Source organism: Podarcis filfolensis, assembly GCF_964270895.1.
Source record: "Podarcis filfolensis genome assembly, chromosome: 1".
Lineage (NCBI taxonomy): Eukaryota > Metazoa > Chordata > Lepidosauria > Squamata > Lacertidae > Podarcis > Podarcis filfolensis.
Window position 1 is genome coordinate 55,422,537 of NC_139604.1, and position 21,345 is coordinate 55,443,881.

General features: G+C 42.2%; 1 protein-coding gene and 1 long non-coding RNA gene across 2 annotated transcripts in view; both read right to left on the bottom strand.

Annotated features, from left to right (window-relative positions):
- The window catches only part of LOC310746160, a 223,564-nt gene that overhangs the window by 141,150 nt on the left and 61,069 nt on the right, over positions 1 to 21,345 (bottom strand). The window lies entirely within an intron of this gene.
- Positions 5,147 to 20,150, bottom strand: LPXN (leupaxin). The gene is made up of 9 exons (XM_083626442.1): positions 19,887 to 20,150; positions 16,832 to 17,001; positions 14,988 to 15,043; positions 13,226 to 13,328; positions 12,426 to 12,593; positions 11,910 to 12,083; positions 10,826 to 10,907; positions 7,935 to 8,083; positions 5,147 to 6,361 (listed from the first exon to the last, which is right to left on the bottom strand). Exons 1-9 carry the CDS (start codon positions 19,897 to 19,899, stop codon positions 6,095 to 6,097), a joined length of 1,182 nt encoding a protein of 393 aa, XP_083482568.1. The 5' UTR covers positions 19,900 to 20,150; the 3' UTR covers positions 5,147 to 6,094.

The following is a 21,345-nucleotide window of genomic DNA, read 5'->3' on the forward strand; positions in this document are numbered from 1 at the left end:
ATAGATAGCAGGAAATTTGGGAAGCTAAAAACTACATTATCTTTGCACTTTCCCCATAATCATGCCACAAAAAGTGCATCTTATAGATTCAGCACAATACATATAAGGAATCAACATCTGGAAGTGGAGTGGGAATAGGGATAGAGATAATGGTATCACCGTAAAAGAATGATAACAATGAACTACATTTCCCAGCCATCTGTTCACCACTAGAGGTTGCCTATAAATAGTAAGAAATTTCCTCAGTATATGTTCCTGTGCTGTTCCATTGGTATTATAATGTCGGATCCACAAGATACATCTAAAGCACAACAAACTCACATTTAAATCCCCTCACAGAGCTATAATTTCCAGCACACTCAACAAATTACAGTTCCCATGATTCTTTGGGGAAAGTCAAGTGATTTAAATGTGTGTTGGATGTACTTTAAATGTATGGTGTGGATCGGTCTATAGTTGTTTTTTTAAAAATGCTTTTTATTGACTTTTCCCCAAAAAACAAAATAAAACAGTCTTTACAATCATTCTTAGTGTTATCTCATTTACATTGCATAAAATCACGCCTTGACTTCCTTCCTTCCCAGTTGCGGTTTTCTTAATATACATCTCTTACAGTTTCTTCTACATTTCTATACGCATCACAAGAATTATATTAACCCTGCTGTAGTTCTTAAACTTCTACAGTTAATTCCTATATATGTTACAAATTTACCCCATTCTTCTACAAACTTTGCCCCTTTTTGGTGTCGGATTTTATATGTCCGTATATTCAAAAAAAATAGCCTGCCATTCCATAACTGTTGGGATCTCCAATGACTTCCATTTTTGGGCTACAAGAACCCTAGCTGCTACCATGGCATATTGGAATAATTTATGATGGATCGGTCTATAGTTTCAAGGTGGAAATAAAAGGAGTAAACCTTGCACGAAGCCACACTATCTTTAGGCACAGGTGAAAAATAAATTTAAAAGTCAGAGGGAAATAAACAACTAAGATTTCTAAACCTGCAACCACCAACCAGAATCTGCATACCTTTTGCAAACTGAGTTTTTTTGAGTGGAAAAACGTTAAAAGAAAGATAGGGGAAAATCATGGGAAAGAGCAATGCTCAACAACCTGCATTTTGATTCCACTTCCAGCATGGGCATAGCTCAGGCATAGGCAAACTCGGCCCTCCAGATGTTTTGGGACTACAACTCCCACCATCCCTAGCTAACAGGACGAGTGGTCAGGGATGATGGGAGTTGTGGTCCCAAAACATCTGGAGGGCTGAGTTTTGCCTATGCCTGGTGTAGCTCAACAACTTTTCTGGATCCCCTAAAAAAAGCCCCCGCCCCTAACCAAATCCTGGCTATGTCCATGACTTCCAGGACCAAAGGACTCTGTTGTTGAAGTAACCCCAATTCCATTGCACCAGTTTCTTGGAGCATTGGTGAACCACATCCCACTGCCTGGAACGTACCCCCCAACAAGAAATGGGAGATCATCCACCCAAGAGATCCCAGAAAAATTTATGGGGCTTTGATAATGCTTTTGTCAAAGGTTATAAATGTTCCATGTTTGAAGGCAGGCAGGAGATATTGTATATTTCCCTTGATTTTTATGTATCTTTGTACATAAAAATAATTGCATTTGTCTATTGTAGTAATCTGTCCACCACTTTGGGGACTTTGGGGCCAAAAAGTGGTATATTAAATAAAACAAATGATGAGGATGATATAAATCTAAGGAAATAAATAAAATTCATTTAAAGAGGAGATGTTTTCAGGAGAGTCTCCAAGCTGAGCATCCTTCTCAAATAATAATAAAAATAAAAAAAACTGGCCCTGCAGATAGGAACAGAACTTTCTCTGAAATTGCTTAACATTGCATTTCCTTGCTGCAAGCACTGCTGTGGTTATGTGACATCTATCACACAGTTTCCCTGAGTGCAGCTGAAATGACAGGGGGTGGGTGTGCACATACCATTGCAATAGCAATATCAGGTCAGAGACATATGTGAGAGATCTTTCCACCTTCCACACGTTCTATCCACTGGGGTGAATTTGTATATACAGTTGCTTGTTTTCTTTTTACGGCATTTAACAAAACAAAGAAGGGCTCATTTGGTTAATAGGAAAACAATGCAAGAGATCTTCCCCAGCCCCAGAGTACATATTTTATTGCTGATTGCATTTTTCAAAGGAAGCTGAGGGAGATGAGTCACCACAAACCACAGGCAGTATCTTATTCATAGCCCAGCACTTGTTTCCGATAGTGCCTGCTACATCTCACAAGAGGAACCACCAGTTATGATGCTTCTATTTCCCTTGAGTAGCAGCAGAGCTTTCCTACTGTTTGAGATCCTTTAATCCACTTAGTCGAGGTAGCCGCCATAGCAGTCTTAGGGTCAGCCCTCAAATGGTCTTCTTAACATTGTAGTTGTGTCAATTTACAACAGCCTCAGGGGTTGTCAGGTACTGTGCTGAGGAGGGCTGCACTGAGGAGGAATGGTGGGAGCCACCCCCTCCCCCTGCTCCCGCTCCTGAATCTTCCCAGAAGCAGGAGGATAGTATAGATTTGGAACAGTGGTTTGCAGAGGGACATAGTTCAGAAGGCAGAAGCTGGGAAATACTGGAACAACTAGGAGGAGAAACACTGGAAAAGAGAGGGTTAACAGATTCATGGTCTCCAGACAGCATTCCTCTGCTCAGCCCAAGGTCAAGAAGAGCTCAGAAAGTCTCAGAACAGAAAGCATACAGGGTACAAGCTCAGTTCACAAGACGTAGGAGTGATGTAGATTAATAGAGACGTAAGGAATTGGATCCTTAATTGGGAACACCACCATGTCTAGGAGATGTGTTCTTTGTTCTCCCACTGTCATTATTAAAGTTTCTAACCGGTAAGACGTTCCTTTCTTTGATCTTCTTATCTACTGCCACGGGAGGAGGAAGCCAATTCCCTGAAGCCTCACAGGAGTGGATTTTGGCCTTTCAGATTTCAGCAATGCCAGAATACACACACACCTGCTTCTCACCTTCCGTTCTGCTCAATTCACTATGTCAGTTGTGTGGGGGAACCAGTTGCACTGCCCTAAATGCACTTCTGAACAGGCTTCACCTCTCTGATCATCTGTGGCAGATGCAGGCAAACTTTATGTTTGAAGGATCAACTTGTTTTTCATTAGAAACTTGAGGTCCACCAACCAGAGCCAGCAGCAAAATGGTGTTTCCTGAAAGATGGACAAAATTATAGAACGTGGCACCTCTGAGCACTAACTTAGCCTGAGGATTATTTTCAGTACAGTACCATAACTGAAGTTTGCACCCAATTCTATTCCTGTTCCCCCTACCACCACCAAGGTTTCCTGATCTCAGCAGCCTAATTCAAGTTAGCGGATGATGGAGAATTGTTTTGGGCTCTATTGTTAAACTATTAGACCTCAAAAGCCTGGCTAATCTTCTGCATTATCTACGGAACTTAGTATTGCCTAACATATTCAATATACTTACAGCACGTACAAGATGTTTTGAAATAAGTAGGGGGATTGGTTCCCCATTATTTAGTCAAACGAAATGTTGGACAATTTCCTGTTTAAGTATTTAAATAGTACAGTGGAGCTTTCTGCCTAAGGGTGTTGAAGAGAGAAAAACTACAGCGTTTTTTTGTCATTAAAAACAACACTTCTTTTCCACAGTTGGACAACACTTATACTGGGACCAACCATAATGTCACAAAAGCATGGCAAGCTTTTGAGTTCTCCAGAGCTTTTTATCTGGCAGAGATGTGATACAAAACAAAGGAGGAAGGAGGCAGAAAAATTAAAAATAATAAAGTGCAAAAAGAAGGTTGTCAGCTTGTCAACTTGGGTGTTTCCAGCTAACTTGTTTCTCAAGCAATCAATGTGTGTGAGTTGGGGTTTTTTGCAGGGAGATTAGATAACATTGGCCTATTTAATAAGAAATCACGCTGCTTTGTGGGGAAATGTCATGCACCAGCAGGATGCAGAGGAGGGATGGGAGGCACCAGCCGGGGAACTCCCAAGGGAAGAAGGCTCAGAGCCAGGGAACTGGTGGTGGGACAACAATAAGTGGTCAGTGGGAGAAGAGGAAGAAGACTAGGAGGAAGAGGTGTTGGAAGCAGAAGAGGTAACAGGGTGTGGTGAGCAGGAAGAGGCTGTGGCAGAGAGTAGATCAGTCTCCAAGGCTGAAGCAGAGGCTGGAGAGGAGGTTGGCCAAGAGGCAGAGTTGAGACAAGCTGCTGAAGAATCTAGGTAGTCTCTCCCTCCTGCTATGACCAGTTCTCCTCCCCCCTGGTCTCCTAGATCATGCTGAGAAATGAAAATAGCAGAGCAGAGATTGGCTGTGCGCAGACACAGTTTGCAACTGCTTGGAGAGGAGGAGCCTTAGAGAGTGATGGGAAGGTGGGGGCCTTCAGACCTTGCAACTGCTTCATTGGGGCAAGACCTACTGGGAAGAGTTGCCATTGTTGGCACTGACTAGCCATATTCTCTTGTTATTTGTGTGCTCTAGAAACCTTAAAGTCAGCCCTGCATGGAAGTTTACAGAGGTGCAACCCTGGTATGAATGTAATTTTGTTAATTTTGTTAATTTTCTTCTGTCCACCATGATATTATATTGCTAATAAATCGATAAGGCCCCTGTATGTACTTGCTAACTCAGATTAGGGATGGAAGAATCTGTCAATTTCAGTTTCTCTCATTTTCTCCTTTTTCCAATCTTAAATTCAGTTTTCCACATTTCCACATCATCTGAATTTTTTGAAGAAAAGTCTTTATGAAAATTCAGCACCATTCTAGTGTGAATTTCTTCTAATATAAACATTTTGCAGGCAATTTTGCCTAATATGATGCATTTTCTGTATGCTGTTTTCTGTAATGTATGCATTTTTATACACTTTCCTTGGCTGGAAAACTGCATTGCAATATTCAGTGAAGCGTGAATTCTGAAGGATGACTAGGTTTAAGTTTGCATAGCAATTCACAAAGTGTGAATTAGGCAGCTTCAACTTCAAATATGAACTGAAATAACCCCCCCCCCAATCCCTTATTCAAATCCTCACTTGAAGCAACCATGATCCCTATGGGATACACAAAAGAACTAAACTGTACCAAAGAGAGTCCTGGAACGCAAAGAAGCACTCATATTACCAATAGAAAAGTGATGTTTATTTTTCAGTGCATGCTACCTATTCAGTTACAAACAACATGTTGAAAATATCTAGGCATCCAGCACAGTGTCCTTGAAAAACACGGGGAGTATTCTAAGATAGGAAGCTATTCTAATGAATTGTACACACGTGTGAGATTCAGCAGGTTAGCAAAATGGGGGCAGCCAAGTTTGCCTGTGCATGGTACTCCTGCCAATCAAAAGCGCAAATATGTAATGCACAAATATATTATATTCACCACCATCACACCTCTTTGGGTGGCATGTGGGCATTGCTGCTGGCACAGTCCCTGTTCAGTGGGCTTTGGGAGGAGGGTATGGTTGTTGCTCTCCTCTAGTGTGTATCAGATAATTATCTGACACAATTAGTGAATAGGATTGGTTTGCCTGGGTACAAACATATACACATTTACCTTGGAGTAAATCCAAGTGGAACTTATTTCTGAATAGGCATGCATAGGATTGCACAGTAAATAACACATATCAGTGGAATATGTTTTGTGTAGATGGATATTTTTTTCAAAGAGTAAATAAAATACTTGCTATTGCCAGTAGGAAAGGATACGGGATGAAGAGCCAATATTACTTAGAGGCTACTGTTTCTGATAAACTACTGTAAGCTGGCAAAAGTTGTTTGAAATGCAGTGGAGTAGAGCAATTGCCTCGCAGTTGAGGATCTGGGTGTGTTGAAGCTGTTAGGTACATTGATGGATATTGCTGCAGCAGCATATTTCCATCACTGCATTTCTTACAGCTTAATCCTATGCTTCTTTACCCAGGAGTAAGTCCTATTATGTTCAGTGGAACTCCCTCTCAAGTAAGTGGGCACAGGATTGCAGCCTTTGTCCCTTCAAAATCATTTTTGCCCTTGCCTGTTTCTCATGCAAAGGCCTGAGAGAAGAAATATGCTCCCTGCGGCTTCCGGTCAGACAAAGAGTTTGTTAAAGCAGGTGTGGCAGTAGGTCTTGCCATTCTGCTCCTGGAAGATGCCATTGTGCAACTGGGTGAGGCAAAAGGCACAGACAAAGTGCTCCGGGTGGAACTTGTGCCCCATGGCACTGACACAGCGCCCAACAATGGGCTTCCCACAACCGAAGCACACTGTTCCCTGGTGGTGGTGGTAGTGAAGCTCACAATAGGGACGTCCATTTAATTCAAAGAAGGAACCATCTTGAAAGCTGCAAAAACAGTCCTGAAAGCAGGAGAAGCCTGTGTTAGGGCATCAGAAAATAACTATTTCCGGGATTTACATAAGAACAAGCCAGTCAGCATACTGTACAGAGTCTGGATAGAGTTATCATGACCATCACCCGTCAGCTACTGTTTTGAAATAAGTTCTTCACGTTTGTGTTTTGGTTCTTGCTTTAAATCAAATTTTCAGCTTTGTACTTCATATTTAGTGCTTTATAGAGTCCACATTTGTCAGCATTTGCAGTTTCCCCATCAAAAATAATTCTGCTCTTGTTTCTTTATTATTATTATTGAAAAATGAAAATTTGAGTTCTAAAATAGAAACATTCTGTTTCCTTTTGATCTGAAACCAGATCCCCCTTCACATATGAATTGTGATAAGCAGGGAGTAGGCCTGCACTGCAGGCTCTGCTCCTGGCAATGGAGCCTAGTGGTGGCCCCACTTATGGACATCCACAGATGCCTGCACTGAAGAAGCCGTCACATGAGCCTTCACACAAAGAAGCAGCTGCTCATGCACAGGTTTCTGTAGTGAGGATGTCTGCACCAACACATGGAAGTCTGTGGGTGGGGCTAGAGGCATGGACCAGGAATCACTTGAAGTATGCTTAGGAATCTGGCAGTTCAGGGTGTGGGTGTGGTACAGTATGCAACTAGTATTTAAATTCTGCAAATCAATTTTTTGTTTTCACGATTTGGTTTTTAAAATCTGAACTTTGCTTTTCTTTTAGAATGTTTTTCTGTTTCTTTTGTCTTTTTTATTTTACTCTTCTCTCTTTTTCTTTTCTTTCTTTCTGTTGTCCCTTTCTTTTTCTGTTTTTCCTTTGTTTTTCTTCTTTTTCTTCTCTCTTTAGAGAGGGCCTTTATTAAGGTCCAGAGATTGTATATTCATGGGGGTGATATATGGGTTGATGGAGGACCCTGGATGAAAGACAGGAAATGTTGGTCTCCCAGGGTGAGAGTATAGGAGGAGAAAGGAAATATTCCAGGTGAGGGCTGGAATAAGCTACTGTCCTCTGTGTATGGTAAGGGGCAATAATTACTTTTAAGAGAGAACTCTATCTTTTACTTATTTGATTTGTATTTTCTGTAGTTGTAATTTCATTGTCTTAATCTTAATAAAATCTTACTAAGGAAATCTTAATAAAAATTTCATGAAAAATAAAACCTGAACTTGTAGCTCAAAGAGCTTTGACAGTTTTCTATTTGGAAAAAGGTTGTTGTCCTGCACATTGACTCTTTAAACCCATTAAAGTCATTGCTGATTTGTTTTTATTACGGGGATTTATTGTTGATTTATTGATATTTTAATTTTGTTACCTACCCTGGAATGAAATTCAGTGAGGAGCAATATACAATTTTTCAAACAACGGAATGAATCAAGTTTTGGGGATTTAAGCAACCTAACTGCATGCAGGATTACAGCTAAATCCTATCTGAACTCTGTCTGGACTGCATAATTCTTGGTTTTGTTAGCAACCTCCTCATTACAAGTTTCGTGGCGTATATACATTTTTCCGCCCAGCAACCCAGAATGACCTCTATCTGGAGCAGGCTATTCTGCATTTACTTACCCCACACACAAAGCACTCAGAGTGCCAGACAGCATTCAGTGCTGACAAATACTGATTCATCACAGGCTTGTCACAGCCTTTGCACTTGGAAGAAAAAAGGGCCATGAAATCCTTTTGGCAATATGGCTTCCCATCCTTCTCTTGGAAACCTGTAGAGTAAGTATGGGGAGACAAAGCTTTTAGAGAAGAGGAACAGCATACCATGGTTTGTATTCAATGTAGCAATAAGATTATTCCATCAGCACAATCAAATCTGCTTGTCCCACTTTCTGTTCTGGGGGGTCTCCCATCCCGCCGGTGAAGATTTGACATCACCCAACCAATGTTTATCTATGATTATCTCCTCTCTCTTTAGCAGATAAGTGTCCCTTCTCAGAACCCCTCGAGAAAATAAGTGTCCCTCCTTCACTCCAAAAAGGTGGTCAGCTGCTCTTTGATCCCCTCAGCCTTTCTCTGCCTGTCTTCTCAGTAGTCAGAATCAGCCTTGTAGGTGGCTCCCTTTCACATGAAGAGTACAATGTGGAGGAATTCAGCGTCACACTATTACAAACAATCCATCTGTGCAAGTATATCACCCTATCAGATGGAACAATCTTCCCCCCTCTGGTGCTGTTCTGGGGGTTCCCCAAGCCAATTTCAGGGGGCTGCGAGAGAAGGAGAAGCCCCACTGCGCAAGTGGAAGCCCTTCCACAAATGGATCTGTTACTTGAATTCTGCCCATGATCTTATTCTCGCCTTCGTTGGGATTTTGACCCACTACTTTCCAGTCAAATCAACATCAAAAGGCTGAATGTGATCAGCTTCTGCCGAATGGTTTTTCTGCATGGGCCCAGTAAGCCATGTCTAGTTTACCTTGGGTGTTTTACTCCCCAGGGTGCGCCTCCCTTGGAAACATTAAGTACTCAACAGGTCCTTGTGATCAAGATTCCTTCAACTGATCTGCCAGGTTCATGGCTTGTCTTGGAAACATATTGTTTATTTACTTAATAGACCACTCCACATTTCAGCAGAAAACTCTAAGTGGTCCACCAGGGCTCAAATATATTTTTCACAACTAAAGCATGTTAATTATTGGGAAATTAGAGTACTCAGGTTCTAGGCAGGCTGCTCTTTTCCTCCCTAAAAACAAAATGCAACAATTCGTACAAGCAGATCGGGCTGTTCGTGCTACTGGCCAGCTAAACTGCACTAATCCATACTGATTCTAAGAATAATCTGGTACAGTCATAGGCCAGTCGCAACAATAGGATCACACAGTGCTTTGCTAAACTCTTGCAGTGACAGTTCCCCTAAAATGCTTACAGTTCATCAATCCATAATTGCTCAAAGCAAGCAACGGAAGCTGAGCCATTGTCACACCAAGGATTAAGAAACTGTTGCAACGCTAGCACATTTCTCAAAGTTGCTTCTAATAGCGTGAAGCAATAACACTGGGGTGTTTTCAGGAGAAGCCACTCCAATGGCAAAGAATGGTTGCCATGAGCTGGCAAAAGGAACCAATCCACAGAGTTCAGGGACGAGTCAGACTCTAAATTCACCCACAAAACTTTCTGCGCTCTAGTTATAATTAGCAGTCTGGGGACTTGAGCTCACCACTATGTGTTCAGTTAACCCACTTGGGGGCCAATTACTGGAGCTGGGTTCCTGGGAGCACATCAGAGCCAGTCTGTGATCAAAAGTCCCACAGTGAGCACAAGTGTGTTTATGCTTTTCTGATGGTTATTCAGAGAAGGAAATAATAAGTCACAATGCACTGACTTCCTCCTAGGACACAGACACAAGCTTTCAATGAGAACTGTGATGCTTTGGTAGAATGCTGATACCATAGTGACTCCGAGTCACTATAGAATTCCCAAAACAGTCTCTTACAGATCACAACTTAGAAAGAGTGATGCATGTTTTAGCAAACAAGTTGTCACTCGTGAATCCTGGCTGGTTATGTCAGGTCAAGTTGAGCACATTATGGGTGACTTCTATGTACCGCATTGGATCCAGACTTACTTCTGACTCATTTGTCCCACTGATTTCAATAGTCTCCTCTAAGCATGCCCACATCTTGAACCAACAGTGTTTTTACAGCTTCAGGTCTTTTTGAAAGAGTTACAATAATTCCATAAACTCTCTGGTCATCTCAACGTATTAGTTTAACACCCCTGAAGAGGTGACTGAGTTGCTTCTGCTTTTAGCCAGGCTTCCAGGGTCACACCAGAAGGCTTTAGTACTTATACTAAATACCAGGGGGATGATTCAATCAAAATTAAGCACTTAACTTGCCTCATTGGTTTCAGTGGGACAGTAAAGCATACCTCTCCCATTGAGATCAATGTGACTGAAAATGCTTTAGAGTGGGGACAAACAAATCTGCCAATTTTGATTTCTCTGTTTCCCACCTTAAGTTAATTTCATCGACATTTTAGTGTGCGCTTCTTCCAATATACACATTTTTAATACAATTCTGTCAAACAAACACAGTCTTCCAAGCAATTTCCCCAAATATAACATACTTTTGAATGTATGCATTGGTATGACAGGCAGCTGCAGGATGTCATAGAATCGTCTTGGCAGCTCTGTGGAAAGAGTACTCCGGCCTCCCTTATACCAAATGCTACACAATGCAATCCTAAGCATGTTTACTCAGAAGCAAGTCCCACTGAGCTCAACGAGAATTGCTCCCTGGTGAAGAGTAGTTAGGATTTTGCAGAAAACAATTGTGATTTAGCAGATTTTAGTCTGGCTAAAAGAGAAGATGGGGTGGGAAAGGGAGGTTTCGAATGGCAGGAAGCGGCAAGTGAAGATTGAAAGAGCAAAAATTGTGTGGATTTCTACTGTGCAAGCAAGGACGGAATAGCTGAGGGAAGGGGCAGGGGCTGAGGGAGATGAAGAAGACGTACCATCATTGCCAAACACTTTCCCACAGTGAGCGCAGAAGAAATGCTCTGGGTGCCATGTGCGATCCATGGCTGTGAGGATTTTCTGCAAAGAAAAGGAGAAGAAAGGGTCATGGGATTTCAACACTGGGAAGCCCTGATGGTTAAAAGGGCAAAAGAAGGTGGGGGCAGGGAGAGTAAGGCAGAATGGATAAACTCTCAACTTGCTCTTGCTCTGAATCAGAACCTTCTCTCAAAGCAGCTGGAGGAGGAGAGAGCGGGTGAAGAAAGAGATGAGAGTGGAGGGCCCCCTATTATTACTATTATTATTATTATTATTATTATTATTATTATTACTACTACTACTACTACTACTATTAAAATTTCCATACTGTTCTTCATCTGAGGATTCACAGTATTACAGTTTACAGTATTAAAACACAAAAATGCATAGCATACTAGCAAACAAAAACAATAAACCCCTCCACACACATTGGGGGGCCATTGGGTGGTATAGAACTCTACAACTCCCCAAATCCTGTTCACTTGATCATTAAGTCCCTATTTGTTTGTTCTTCATTGATGAAAGAAATCACCCCCTGGAAACTCAACAAACCTGCTGCACACCCGGAACTGGGTGCAGAGAGTGCAGCTGAGTGGGACGCAGCCTGAGGAAGTACCATCCACCTTGGGCTTGCCCAAAGAAACAAGACTAGAGTGAGAGACTAGGGTGATGTCTGCTGTTTCCAGGAACTCTTCGTGATGTGAGACTTTTGTGGGTGAGCTGAGAGTTTGTTTGGACCCTGGGTGAGGACCCGGAGGCTGAGAGGGAGGGTGTGCCAGTAGGAAAATGTAGATGATAGATAGAGATAGATAGATGATTGATAGATGATATATGATAGATAGATAGTGTGTTGATGTAAGATTTTTATATGTACCGGTAACTCTGTATTTTTGCAATATTTTGTTTGAGTTGTCTGTTGTTGCTTCAGTTTTTTGTACACCGCTTAGAGATATTCTTTAATACATTAAGTGATACAGAAAGTCAATAATTGAGTCAAATCAAAGGGAGCAATAGCAGTCAGAAGCTGAGGCTAACATGACATACCTCCTTGATTGGTGCAGCACAGTAAGCGCAGTGAGGAGAGAAGAGATCGTGGTAGTCTTCGGGGCAGTAGGCCTTGCTGTCCCGCTCATAGAAGGGGATAGAACTCACTTCCTTTCCACAATGGGCACAGGTGAAGTGTTCAGGGTGCCACGTCTTTCCCAGCGCTGTAATTACCTAGAAACCAGCAGGAGAGTTTAGAGGCACACGTCCCTTTCCAACAGGATGTCTCTCAGACATTTGTCACGGGTCCATGTTTCTAATCAACAAGCCCCACATTGCTCAGGGCACCACAGGACCACTTTAGGTTGAGAGGGCAGGACCCTCAGCAATATGTGGCAGACATTAAGTGACCAATCTGCAGGAGAAGAAATCCCTTCCTTCTATCTGAGGCAAACCAAACACTTCACAAAGCAGATATGTGACAAACCATTGGTTGTTCATAACAAACCTCTAACCCACTGGGGGTGACAACTACCGGAGAGCTCAATTCTCTCTGTGTCTCTCTCCCTCTCCTACCTTTCCAACGATGAGTTTGTGGCAGGAAGCACAGTGGCCCTTGGCCACAGTGGCAACACCAAGGTCCTGCATATCATGGGTCAGGCCCTGCAACATGCTGTCTAGGTTGTCAATGGTATTCTGTTTGGCTGGTGATGCCTTCTCAGGACCTTCCTTCCCATCTGAGATCTGCAGAAAAGCAAATGATTTGGGCTTTCACTTTTTCATTCATTTATTTCTATTTACTTTTTTATTAAAAAAAAAAAAAGCCCTCCACTTTTCTTATCAATAACTCAAAAGTGGTTAACAATGGAAAAAATAAAGTGATAACACATCAAGCACAGTAAAACCAGCAAATAATACATAACAGCAAAAGAGGAGATAGATAGATATACTCAACATGGTGAACTTTAACAGTGCCACAAATCTTCCTCCCTATACATAAAAAATACTCTCATCTTCTGTATTACTCAAGTTTCCTCTCCCTCTCCACTTAAAACTCCTAAATCTCACTTATTCTACAAAGCTTTTCCTAGATCACCATGCACAAACCTTTTCTATCTTGTCCCACAGAAGTGTCCCCTCTCCCCGCACAACCTACACATTCTGTTAATTTTTATTGCACCCTGTCTTCTGCCTTAGTTTTTCTTCTGCCTAAGCTGGAGATGGGAATGTAACTTCTGCTCTTAATTTGCTATGGCTAATACAATAACCACAAAAAACATTAAGCATTCCTTAGGAACAGTCTTGGTGCTTCACTATCATTTCCCAGAAACTGCTGTTGTTTCTCCTGCAAAGGGTCAGCCGGGTCTGTGACTCACCTTGTCCTGGATTGTTCCCAAGCAAGCCAAAAGTTCATCCAACTGTTGAGCAGGTGTGGTGAATGAAGATGAAGAGAGCACTGGCTGTGGAGTTTGCACTTTGCTAGAGGGAATAGAAAGCCAAATTTATGACTGAAGGAAAGGAGGAAGGAAATTCTTAAAATTCTAAAATGAACCATGTTCCCTTTGTCCATCATGCATGTTCACACATCGGCCCCGATCCTGGCTACTCCTTAACTGCTACCAACTTCAAAAACTTAGAAGGCAGAAATGGATCGCTGGGTGGGGGTGGACTTACTACACTAGCTTCCTAGCAGGTGGGCCATCGTTACTTACCAGGAGATGTGGAAGGACAGGAAGGTTGGCACATTGCAAATGCACCAGCAGGAGCACTAAATTGGGTCTGCCAGTGCATTTGCACCACACTGACCTCCCCACCACTTTGACCTTCTGCAACAATGACCCACATACCAGGAAGCTACTCACTGCTGCTACAATGTGCCTGAGATCCTTTTAAAGAAAAACTCTCCCACATCCTCATTCCATAATTGGTGCATCGATTCTATGTACTGTATCTGATTCAGGAAAGCCATATGGCAGCAGTATCTGATTCCCTCCATTTCTCAAGGCATGCTGCCAGTGGGGGTGTCTCAGTCCACCTTGGGATAAATCACACAGACCACGTATAGCATGGTTCATCTCTCCCCACCCCTATATACATCCAACCATACAAAAGAAGGTCAAGTTGCAAAAAATCTAATCTCACCCCTCACCTTCATCACTAAATTGATACATCTAAAGCAGGGGCTAGCCAACATGGTAGCCTCTTGTTGTTGAACTACAGCTCTCTTCATCCTACAACTCTCTTCATCCCTGGCCATTGCCCATGCTGGATACCCTTGACCTGAAGCCAGCCTGATACCATTATCTAGTTAAATACAGACAAGATTATATATGAATTATAGCTAATAAGCTGAGTTGTTTTTTTCCAAGAGGAATTTTCACCTTCTTTGGAGTCCAAAAATTATACTTTGTGATTTGCTTGAGGGTTCTTGGAAATGGAGATAATTTCCAGCCCCGGTTCCCCTGACACACAATGCATGTAAAATCAGGCATATGAGTAGTACAAAAGAATGTTCCTTCTGCTTAAAATGATGGCACTGTTCCCCATTCTGAAAAATAATGCTATGCTTAAATGAATCAACCTGTTCAAGAGTTTTAAAAAAGTTTATATCACCGATTGGGACATTTAAAGCTCTGGAATAAGAATGATAAAAGGACTATATAAACAGACAGGCCTCTCTGTTTGGTTTCCCCTTTTTGTGTTAAGAACGTATATGAGATGCACAAGCTTCTGCTCAGACCCAACACAATGGGTGAAGCCAAAGTGTGCTTTCCTTCAGCTCTCAGTCCCAGGGCAACCAACAGACAGATTGTTCTTTCTGGCAGATAGTGGGGAAGCAAGCTCCTTGAAGCCATTCAACAGTTATTTTTGTATTATAAAGCTTACTTCTGGGGTTGTGGTATGGTATAGATGCATATGTATGCATATGAATGGAGATAAGCTTGCCTTTTACCAGTGACCATTTCTGGTAGCCTTTGATGCAATGCTAACTAAGCATTAAGAGAGCAAAAGTTTATATGCCATACAGTTTTGATCCATTATCTGTGGAAGGCTTCTCTCAAAAAAATCAACAACAAAAAAAAACATGCAGCACAAGTGAGCCATGTAACCTGCCTTCCTGATTCAGTGTTCATTTACCTGTAAATATGGTCTGCATCTTCTTCATGGTGTTGAACATCATGTGTTGGTGGCACCTGGGAATATACACAAGAGAAGATATACAAAAAGGACACTGTCTCCCCTCAAATCCACCCAATCATATGCTCCTCTGCAATACTGGCTGTTATCCTGTATCAACTAGTTCTGAAAAGCAAAGAACCAACAGAAATTGTTACTCTCCTCTGTTTCTCTTGAGCTGTTTTATAGTTAAGTTGTCATCTCCCAGTGTGAAGCCAGCTCCTATTTTAGAAGACTCTGGACCAGATCTTAAATATATTTTCTCCCATACCTATTGACTGCCCTTATCTCCTGTTACTGCTGCAAAGTATTCAATTATATTCAAAACATACAGGAAAGAAAAGCAGACAACTGGATCATCACAGCATAGGATCGGGTCAGCCATGCTATGCAACAGTCTCCAGATTGGGAAGTCTCATGTGTGAAAGGATATATGCAGTTTGAGGAGCTGCTGTAAACTGAATCAAGCCAAAGGCTTCTCAAGTCCACTATAGCTTAGTGAGCCGGTCTCCAGAACCAGGAGCAGAGGTCTTTCCCAGGCTGCTACCTGTGGTCCTTAAACCCCAGGGTGTGGAAAATGCGGCCTTCCTGATCTTGTTAGACTCCAACTCCCAACAGCCCAAGCCAGCATGGCCCATGGTCAGGGGTGATGGAGTTGTCATCCAAAAACATCTGGAAGGCCATAGGTTCCCTACCCTTGCTCTAACCAGAGTTGAAACTTGGGGACTTATATAATATATGCAAACCATGTCTAGTAGCTTTATGACTCTACCAATGTATAGTTATGTGTAGTTTCATTTCCTTTTTGGCTGAAATGACCAGGATGGTTGCAACAAGAAGTAAACTTTGACTTTGACTCTACAAATGTAGCTGATTTGCTGAATGGGGTTCAGTTTTCTGAGGTCGTCAGGCAGGTCTTTAGTCTGTATTTTGCAACTTAATGGACTTTTTATGGGTTAGCCGCATTTTGTGGTTTTTTTTCTCCAACCATATATAAGACAAAGTGCTTTTACCCAAACTCTGGACTAGGTGAAAATGGCAGCAATGTGGTGGATTATGCCAAAAACTGGAGTGGATTGTCTGCTGGGGACACAAGCTGTCATGTGGTTCCCCTGTGACCTGCAAGCCATATCCAGCCTGTTAAGCTGTGTGTGTGTGTGTGTGTGTGTGTGTGTGTCTCCCCAAGACTCGCTGTACTCTGGGAGTGCAGGGAAAACAAACAAACAAACAAAATGCTGAACTGATTCTCTGATGCTCCTTATGAAGTCTCATTTCTGCAACATTTGGGAAGCCTAGATGACTCATGCAAGACCACGATACAGATCATTCCCTCTCCTCCCCTCACCACAACCAGATCAATTATCTGGTAAGCAGAATGAAGGAGGATCTGCATCCTCACCCTGGCCCTGGGATGAGCAGAGAAACTGAAACCTCTCCACCCATCCCAGTGCCAGGATCAGGACGGAGATTACTCCCTCACCCTGCTGACCAGAGGATCAATCTGGTGAGCGGGAGAGGGAGTGATCTGCATCCTTTGCACGCATCTGTGTGTGGAGGTGTGTGCACACATCTGGATCTGGGTGTTTCTGAGTGTGTTGCTGATTGTGTGTGCTCTGGTGTGTGTGTGGTGTACATGTCTGTTGTGGGGTGGCCGTGCCTATCACTGGCATTTGGCACTTGGAGGGCTTGGAAGCTGGGGATGTCTCCCAAAGCCCCCCAAAGTTTAGTCACCCCAGTGTAATTCATCTTGAAAAGCTGAATTAACCTGCAACTTGCTAAGGAGGCAAACAGCTTGAGGAGAATACCTTCTTGGCTGGGGCAACTGGTTTCTTCTTCTGGATGACACTGGTCTCTGCTGCTGTCGCCGCTGGTTTCTCCTTGTTGTCACGTTCCAAAAGAAAGTAGCCCTTTGACGTTACTGGATCACTCACAGTTAAACTTGCTGAGGTTTGTTCCAGTTCTGCCAACAAAGCATCTGAACAAAACAATTATAGTTTAAATTTTGTCATTCCCATCGTTCACCCTCTCTTCCTGCCCCTATCATGCCCACTGCCAACATCCACACCATACATTTAAAGCATTGGTGCAGTAGTACCTTGGTTCTCAAATGCCTTGGTACTCAAACAACTTGGAACCCAAACACTGTAAACCCAGAAGTAAGTGTTTCAGTTTGCGAACCTTTTTTGGAAGCCAAATGGGCTCCATTTTGAGTGTTAAGCTTCTGATTTGAGTGTTACGCTGAGGTCTGTCTGGTTTTGCTATTTATTTTGCATTTTTGCTTTTGTGGCTTTTTCGTTTTGTTTTTGTGACTATGTGGAACCCAGTTCAGCTATTGATTGATTGATTGATTGATTGATTGATTGTGTGGCTGCAGTACATTGTTTTATGGATCAATAGTCTTGTTATATAGTAGAATTCATGTTAAATTGCTGTTTTAGAGGTTGTTTTTAAAAGTCTGGAATAGATTAATCCATTTTGCATTGCTTTGCATCTATGGGAAAGCGCGCCTTGGTTTTGGAACGCATTTCCAGAACGGATTAAGTTTGAGACCCACGGTACCACTATACAGTATAGCTTTTCAACTCATGGCTTCTCCCAAAGCATCCTGGGAGCTATAGCTGAGTGTGCCAAGAAGAGAATGGGGGTCTTCTAACAACTTTCAGAATTCTTAATGAACTATTGTTTCCAGGATTCTTTGTGGGAAGCAATGACTGTTAATATGGTATAATAGTGCTTTAAATGTAAGGTGTGGATTTGGCCCTGGTTGCCTCTTGTCTTGAACTTGTGGAACAGCTTGAAACAGAAGTTTGATAAATCAGTATATGTGTTCTCTTTCTTTGCCTTGCATCTCTCTTGTGCTGACTCACATACAGTTGTCTCACAGACACTCTTGGGCTATGCAAGTCACCTATTTATACAGTGCCCAGTCCAAATCAGTACATCTTCTGTCCTAGGTGCACCTTCAAAGAGAGCTATTAATACTTGCTGGCTTCCTCTACCACATACCTTGCTCTCAGGAAGCACAACTGCCTCATCTGTGGGAGGAACTTTCATTAGCCTTTCTCCTTGCCCTAATTTCTGTTTCCTCCGTTGACCTTTAGTGTGTGGTACATGACACATAATTTCACCTTTAAAAGATGTAGTTATAATATCCGGTGGCTTTTCTCTCTCATGGAATGAAGTGTCCAAAATCAGAAAAGTGAGAGCCACAAGGTTGTTGTTCAGATACCTCTTCTCGCGGAAAGGAAAGATGGTTGTCATGTGGCCTAACAAAGACCTCAAACTTACATCCAGTTAGATTCAAATAACACAAAGGAATGTCAAATAAAGGACAAAAATTGCCACCTTTTAAAGGCATGAACCATATTCCACAAGTTCAACAGGCAATATATTATTGCAGAAGCCTGAATGGTTCAATTATCTCATTTTTACACACATATTTTTCATTATGGCCAATTTCAGTACAAACTGAAATTAAAAACTGTTATGATGGAAAATCAAACCTAGGCAAATTGGAGGCTGATCTGATCTTGGTAATTATGCCATTTTAAGAGTCAACAACCAAGTTTATTAAGCCACTTGTAATTGGTTGTGCTTAATTCTGTTTTATTCTTCATTACATTATGATGCATCTCTCTGGCCCACCACATTGATTTGTGGCTTTTATTGTATGTGTGTGCGGGTGCACACACACACACACACACACACACACACACAGAGAGAAGATTACCCATTTATGGCAGTAGCTCTGATGCACAAAAGGAAGTGAGATATGGGAAGGGAAGGATGATAGAATTAAATGTGAGACCACGGTGAAAGAGAAAGATATCCTTTCTGCATGTATCCAGCACAATCTAGAATCTTCTAGAATTTAAAACTGCTAATAATTTCTAAAAAATGTTCTCCCCTATTTTCCATATAAATTTGTTCAGATGTCATTTGCGACCACAGGTTTCTCTAACCATTCCTCTTCTTTCTACTGCCTTACCAACCATTATCTTTCTAATGTATCACCTTTTGCAAATGCCATACAGTGGTTTCTCTGGTTACAGACGCTTCAAGTTACATACACTTCAGGTTACAGAATCCGCTAACTCAGAAATAGTACCTCGGGTTAAGAACTTTGGTTCAGGATGAGAACAAAAATTGTGCTCCAGCAGTGCGGCTGCAGCAGGAGGCCCCATTAGCTAAAGTGGTGCTTCAGGTTAAGAAAAGTTTCAGGTTAAGAACAGACCTCCGGAATGAATTAAGTACTTAACCCGAGGTACCACTGTATATTGGAAACTAACAAGGACAAGCTTCTTTCATCTCTGTGGATAAAGTTTTCCCCTCACAGAGCTACAATTCCCAGCACCCTTAATGATTCTTGGGAGAAATTGTGGGTTTTAAATGTGCTTTGAATGAGATTTAAAGGTATGGTGTGGATCTTTGGTTCTCCATTCCTCAAATTTATTCAAGTTCCTCTGTCCTAGCTTGAGCTCTTCCTTCTGGAACACCAGTGACCCAAATAAGGCTGGTGCTTTTCTGTAAAGAAAGTCTTTGTGCTTTTAACAGCTGTCCGAGAGGTAGAAATTCAACATCTACAGCTCTTTTTTCTTCACTTTCTTTTTTCTTGCTATGGAAAAAGCTGTACCTGCTGAATTCTTGCCTGTCATGCAGCTGTGAATGTTAAAGGCACAAAGCCACTGCCAGATGGAACTGTGTCATCTCAACAGTCGGCGTTCGATCTCTTCACATCTTCAATTCTCCCTGTTCCCTCGCCCCCCATAAAAGAAAAGATGAAATATTGTGCAATCTTCTTGTGCTTTCTGCACCATGTTAGTCCTTACTGTTTTGGTATAATGCGAAAAAGTTACTTACCGAAATCATCCATTGCCTATATCCGCATACGGCGTCTTCTCTCTGCAAGACAGCTCAAAGGATCCCCAACACAGAGACAGGTTTGTTGGGTCTTGGAACCGAAGGGGAAATGAACAAGATGGTGAGTGAGCGGGACCGCAATTCGTGCAGACTTTTTCAGTTCCTCTCTCTAGCCGTACTTCCTTTCTTTAGAAGCTGAACGGTTCTTTCCCCCCTGCGAGTCACATTTTGCGCAGCTAAAAAATGTACTCAACATAGCTGAACAGGAAGAGACAGCAATCCAAGCTTATGCAAATCTGACGTGGTTGTTTTGTGAGATCTTTCCTGTAGATTTGGTGTGTGCCCTGTTGCATCAGGCAGATTGTAACATACCCCATGAATCTCTTCCGAATCGGATAATGACCTGGCTCAGAATAAGTTAATAACTGAGGTTAACACTTAACAGGTACTGAAAAGTAGAAGGCATCAGTTATACCCTGACATTTTCCACCACATCTTTGGAAAATGCAGGGCTTGGCTGCACCTTTAAAAAGGTAAAGGTAAAGGACAACCCCTTACAGTTAAGTCCAGTCACAGACGACTCTGGGGTTGCGGCGCTCATCTTTCTTTACAGGCCGAGGGAGCCGGCGTTTGTCCGCAGACAGTTTTTCCGGGTCATGTGACCAACATGACTAAGCTGCTTCTGGCACAATGGAACACCGAAACCAGAGCAGCGCACGGAAACACCATTTACCTTCCCGCCGGAGCGGTACCTATTTATCTACTTGCACTTTTTGGCATGCTTTCGGATGGCTAGGTTGGCAGGAGCTGGGACAGAGCAACGGGAGCTCACCCCAGAGTGGGGATTTGAACTGCCAACCTTCTGATCAGCAAGCCCAAGAGGCTCCGTGGTTTAGACCACAACACCACCCATGTTCCCGGCTGCACCCTTAGGTAGAATGAAATGGCCATCCCAAGGCAGTGGGCGCTGTTTTTCTGTTTTTATGATATCGTTTTATTGTTTTTATGTAATCTTGTATATTGGCCCAAATATACGATGCACTTTTTTCCAGATTCCGACCATGAAAAGTTAAAGTGCAGCTTAAATTCATGACCTTACAAAACTGGCTTTTATGATATCACTGCTCAAACAGACATATGGTAAAATGGAACAAAAAAATGTTTTATTGCTGATTTGCGAGCTTGAGACTGTTCATTTGCCATTTATGGGTATGAGTGCCTGCGGAATTGTAGCAATTTTCAGCCTGTAACCCAATTTTAAGGGAGCGGCTTATATTTGGGTATTGTCTTTTTTATGCCCCCCCCCCCGAATTTTAGAGGTGCAGCTTATTTGCAGGTGCGGCTTATATTCAGGCCAATACAGTAGTAAGCCGTTTAGAAATGCTTTACAATGAGTGAGTGAATGAATGAATGAATGAATGAATGAATGAATGAATGCTGCGTGTGTGTTTGTGTAACA

Bases quoted from the DNA above. Each gene is read 5' to 3' on its own strand.
- LPXN (XM_083626442.1), bottom strand. The intron at 13,329-14,987 runs GTAAATGAACAC...TATTCCCTCTAG, and splicing joins GATGCAGACCATATTTACAG to CAAAGTGCAAACTCCACAGC. The intron at 6,362-7,934 runs GTAAGTAAATGC...TCCTGCTTTCAG, and splicing joins CTGAGTGCTTTGTGTGTGGG to GACTGTTTTTGCAGCTTTCA.